At 34.5% G+C, this 5,579-nt stretch overlaps 1 protein-coding gene across 1 annotated transcript; it reads right to left on the bottom strand.

Annotated features, from left to right (window-relative positions):
• Window positions 1-344: 344 nt before the first annotated feature.
• LOC133334405 (uncharacterized) lies at window positions 345-4,537 on the bottom strand (the record flags this gene model as incomplete). The annotated part of the gene is made up of 8 exons (XM_061542737.1): window positions 345-459; window positions 634-790; window positions 853-970; window positions 1,819-1,922; window positions 2,008-2,487; window positions 3,838-3,926; window positions 4,194-4,353; window positions 4,424-4,537. Coding segments are annotated over 8 exons (1,337 nt in total), but the record flags the coding sequence as incomplete, so codon positions are not given.
• Window positions 4,538-5,579: the final 1,042 nt, after the last annotated feature.

The raw sequence follows: 5,579 nt of genomic DNA, 5'->3' as shown, positions 1-5,579 counted from the left end.
TCAATTAAAAATTTATGAAATTTGTATTATGGTTTACATAATCCGTTTTTAGACATGTCGGTATAGGTCCACTTTTTGGTATGTTCCCTATATTTTCATTTCTAGTGCCTGTCAGTATATCTATGGTGGAGGGTATCCAAAGTTCGGCCCGGCCGAACATAACGCTTTTTCACTTGTTATAATATAAGGCGCTGTGATGTTAGATTATGGAACTTCCCACTAAAGACTTTAATAAGAAATTTTCAAAATATAAAAAATACATTTTATTAAAAAAAAATCACAATCAAAAGAAAATAGTTTTTAAACACAAATTATCAGTTACACTCTTCATGCATCTTACACATCTACAGACTGGTTATTTCGGAACCTCCGTTTTGTATGGCAGCATTATTACCATTTTTATGGCCATTTTCCACTTTGCCAGCTGTATCGGCTTCTGGCATCTGGGCGTTACGACGTCTTACAACAAAATAACAAATACTGTTCCGAATTTCAAAAGCACAGTCAGAAGAAAATTGAAAACCAAATGTTCACAAAGAAAACATATGGAGAAAAGAAAAGAGAGAAAGAATTAAAAATTTTCCAAATTTAGGTTAGATTTTGCAATTAAAGGCTTTGATTAAATATACTAACATAAAGACAATGATGCTGGATATCGCAAACACTACGCTGAAGAGGAAAATTGTACCGGGGAATGAATTTACAGTATTTTCATATATAGAACTATAGATGCGTACGAAACACATTTGGGCGAATGGAATACAGATTCTGAATAGTGAGAACATTTTACCTAGAATAAGAGAGGTAAAACGTTAGGGATTTGAATAATTAAGTTTTCAAAGTGCTACATACTCAGGTCATTGGCATCCACAATACTTGAACCCATTGTCTTAATGGCAATACCAGGCAAGGCGCCAAAAGCATCTGCTACAGCACCAGCATAAAATGTGGCAGTGTTACTGGCAAATCCCTGAAAGAGAAAAAATACTCTTAAAGAAAAAAACAACGTCTCTTATGATTAAAAAAAAAATAATAAAAAATACGGCTTGAGTTTTGCCATAAAAATAATTTTTTAAAAACAACATTTTTTATATATATAATAAAAATAAATTAATATAATTATGGAAATAAATTAAAAAAATCACTCCTATATGTACGCTAAGAAAATAAATTAAAAATATTTTTTTGTAAAAAATCCAAGCCTTGAGTTATGCTACAAAAATATTTTTGAAAAATCCAAGCCTTGAGTTATGCTACAAAAATGTTTTGGACAAATCCACGCCCTAATGTGTGCTATAAAAATTATTTAAAAAAAATGCACGCCTTCAATAATATACTCCTTGAGGGCCCTTTAAAAATATATATATTTTAAAGATCTACGCCTTGAAGGCCCTTTAAAAAATATTTTTTTAGAAATCTTCTCTTTGAAGGTCTGTTAGAAAATATATTTTTTTATATCTACGCCTTGAGAATAGTTTTAAAGATTTTTTTGCTTAAATTTACCCCTTGAGAATATTTTAAAGATTTTTTCTTAAATCTACGCCTCGTGGTCCCTTTTAAAAAATATATTATTTTTTTTAAATCTACGCCTTGTTGGCGCTTTAAAAAAGTGTCTTCATAAAATCTATGCCACTGATGGTCATTGAATAAATAGTCTTTAAAAAGCCTTGATGGTCCTTGAAATCTACGTGATTTTGGCCGTTAAAAAATATTTTTTTTAATCTATCGAAATAAATACATCAAAAAAGTATTCCTAAAAATATTTCCCCAAAAGAAAGTGGCCTTCATCTTAGTCTTTAAAATATTTTCGATACTTACAAAAATCACTCTCGATAAGGCTGTAAACAGGGTGGCTACAATACCTATCAAGGCATCGGAAAGTTTCAGCAATTTACTAAAAATGGTAGTTCCAATAAGGGTACCTAGACAAAAAAAAAAAAACATTACAATTTTCCACTTTCTCCTACCCTCTCTCCGCCTCTCTTTGAATCAGCATATCCAACTTACCCACCACAGTCAAGGCCGAATTAAATGTTGAGTAGGCGCTATAGTCATCGCCATTCCAATTCAGTTTTTTAAATGTAAAACTTTTCCAGAACTCACTCTCTCCGACTGCCGGAAAAATAATAAAAATCTCGGCCATAATTAAAAGCAGCAAAAGCATACGACCACGATTTGGACGTTTTTTCAATGGAAATTTCACATAATCCACAGCAAATGTGGGATCAAAGAAATCCAAAAGGGCATTACGTTTTGCGGGTTTTGAGCTTGGAGATTTGTCCACGGTATCAATGACATTGTTTTTGTGTCTTGGTGCAGTGGGCAGATCTTCTAGTTGCGTTACTTCATAGGCGGGATTTTCCGTACCAGTTTTAGGCGAGGCATCTGCGGTGTCCGTCTTCGTTGCCAGTGGCTTGAGTTCTTTGATTATGAATATAACATAGAGCAAGCCAATGATGTCGATGGACAAGGCGAAGATAAAGGACCCTTGTGGAGGAAACAATAAGAAACGAAAATTATTTAATAAACCAGTAAGGAAAGTAGTAAAGTCGGACGGGGCCGACTATATGATACCCTTCACCACTTTGGGAATATTCTACATATGTATCCTAACAGACATAGCTTGTTATTATTATAGACGTAAGTATGCTATGCTAAATTTCGTGCAAATCGAAAGATATATAGGGCCTTTGATGCACCAATTACCTTAAATAATATATATATATATATATATATATATTTATACAAAAGATATATAGGGACTTTAGTGGACTATTTACCTAAAACCGGGCAAAACTATATATGGAAGCTATATCTAAATCTGAACCGATTTTCACGAAACTTTGCACACATCATTCTAGACTTAATTCAGTACGCTATGCCAAATTTCGTGCAAATCGAAAGATATATAGGGACTTTAGTGGACTATTTACCTAAAATCGGGTGAAACTATATATGGGAGCTATATCTAATTCTGAACCGATTTTCACGAAACTTTGCACACCTCATTCTAGACTTAATTCAGTACGCTATGCCAAATTTCGTGCAAATCGAAAGATATATAAGGACTTTGGTACACCATTTACCTTAAATCGGAGGAAGATATATACGGGAGCTATATCTAAATCTGAACCGATTTTCACGAAACTTTGTACACATCATTCTAGACTTAATTTAGTGCGCTTTGGTACGCCATTTACCAAAAATCGGGCGAAACTATATATGGGAGCTATATCTAAATCTGAACCGATTTTCACGAAACTTGGCACACATCTTTCGTGGCTCAATTCAGTACGCTATGCCGAATTTCGTGCAAATCGAAAGATTTTCAGGGTATTAAGTCCGTAAATCGGGCGAAACTATATATGGGAGCTATATATAAATCTGAACCGATTTTCACGAAACTTGGCACACATCTTTCGTGGCTCAATTTAGTACGCTATGCCAAATTTCGTGCAAATCGAAAGATTTTCAGGGTCTAAAGTCCGTAAATCTGGCAAAAATATATATGGGAGCTATATCTAAATCTGAATCGAATTTTCCCAAATTCAATAGGGTTCGTCCTTGGGCCGAATAAGTGACCTATTCAAATTTCATCCAATTCGGATCATAAATGCGACCTGTACTTTGTTTACAATTTAACATGGACAGAAGGACGGACGGACATGCATAAATCGACTCAGAAAGTGATTCTATGCATATTCTCAAAAGGAACCATGGGTCTATCTCGATTATTTTTGCCTGTTACAAACATATGCACAAAGACATAATACCCTGTACCACAGTGTGGTGAAGGGTATAAAAATAAAATAAAATACTGTCCTGCTCAGTACTTACATGTATAGCCTAGATACTTGAAGAGTGTCCCACTCACGGGTTGACCTATTAAGGGTATGACGGTGTTACACACACTATAAATGCCGAACCTGCAAAAGAGGAAAATATATATTAATTTCAAAGGCAGCTTTATATCCTGCACCAAAAAAAAGAAAATATTTTTTTCCAAGGACTAACCAGGCATGGATTTTTTAAAGAAAATATTTTCCAAGCGCCAACAAGACGTACATTTTTGAAAGAATATTTTTGCAAGAACCAACAAGGCGTAGATTTTTGAAAGAATATTTTTGCAAGGACTAACAAGGCGTGAATATTTGGAATAATATTTTTTTCAAGAACTCTTTTTGTCCACTTACCTAAATACACGATCTGCTTCCGGAGTCGATATTGTCATATAACTATCAATGGCCATGAAGAGTAAAGTGTATCCACCAAACATGCTTGGGACAATTGCCTCACTGTATGCTCCAAATTCCATTGGGAGTTTATCGAAAAATATTGCCGATACTAATAAAACTGCAATGCGGAATTGTTTATTTAAAAATAGTGAATTTGCATATGTTTTTTTCTGGGTCTCTATACTTACACACATACATGAAAATGTCACCGATAATGGGGAATATCATACAGGCCTTGCGTTTATTATAGCGATCACTCCAGCCGCCAGCGAAAAGCATCACGATCGCAGGGAAAATTGAAGCTAAAACAAAGGGTGGGTATGTTAGAAAAACAAACAGAAATTAATAACAAAAAAAAAACAGTAAAGTAGTAAAGTCGGGCTGGGCCGACTATATGATACCCTTCACCACTTTGGGTATATTCTACATATGGGTATTCTCAATTTTTTTTTTTTTTTTTTTTGATTTGATCTTTATCAATAAATGAACCGACTAACATCAATCCATATACATGCTTTTCTGCAACCTATGCTAAATTTCAATGGGACAAATTTGGGTTAATATATTTATAGGACACTTGATTCGATACTATTCGATAATATCAATCAGACACCCGTTCGAAATATATGTGGCAGCTATGTCTGCATCTGCACCCATTACAAAAAAAGCGCAATCAATCTGGTTTCAATTGAATACGTTGAGCAAAATTTCGTGTCAATCGGAGGAGTTTGGTGCACCATTTACCTAAAATCGGACGAAAATATATATGTGACAGATATATCTAAATCTGCATTATCAGGAAATTCTAAACTTAAGTCAGTACGCTATGTCAAACTTCATGCAAATCGAACGGTATATAGGGACTTTGGTACACCATTTACCTTAAATCGGGCGAAAATATATATGGGAGCTATATCTAAATCTGAACCGATTTTCACAAAACTTAGCACACATCATTCTAGACTTAATTTAGTACGCTGTACGAAATTTCGTGCAAATCGAAAGATATTTAGGGACTTTGGTACACCATTTACCTTAAATCGGACGAAAATATATATGGAAGCTATATCTAATTCTGAACCGATATTTCCCAATTTCAATGGGGTTCGTCCTTGGACCAAATGAATAAGCGACCTGTACTGTGTTCACAATTTAACATGGCCAGACAGACGGACGGACGGACATGCATAAATCGACTTAGAAAGTGATTCTATGGATATTCTCCAAAGGAACCATGCGTCTATCTCGTTTCCTTTTGCCTGTTACAAACATATGCACAAAGACATAATACCCTGTACCACAGTGTGGTGAAGGGTATAAAAATTAAGTTTTTTGTTCGAAAGA

The sequence above is a fragment of the Musca vetustissima genome, unplaced genomic scaffold (assembly GCF_032173495.1).
Source record: "Musca vetustissima isolate MV318-11 ecotype Yass unplaced genomic scaffold, APGP_CSIRO_Mvet_v1 utg265898, whole genome shotgun sequence".
Taxonomy (NCBI): Eukaryota; Metazoa; Arthropoda; class Insecta; order Diptera; family Muscidae; genus Musca; species Musca vetustissima.
The sequence above is the reverse complement of the archived record's forward strand: the minus strand, read 5'-3'. Positions and strand labels throughout refer to the sequence as shown.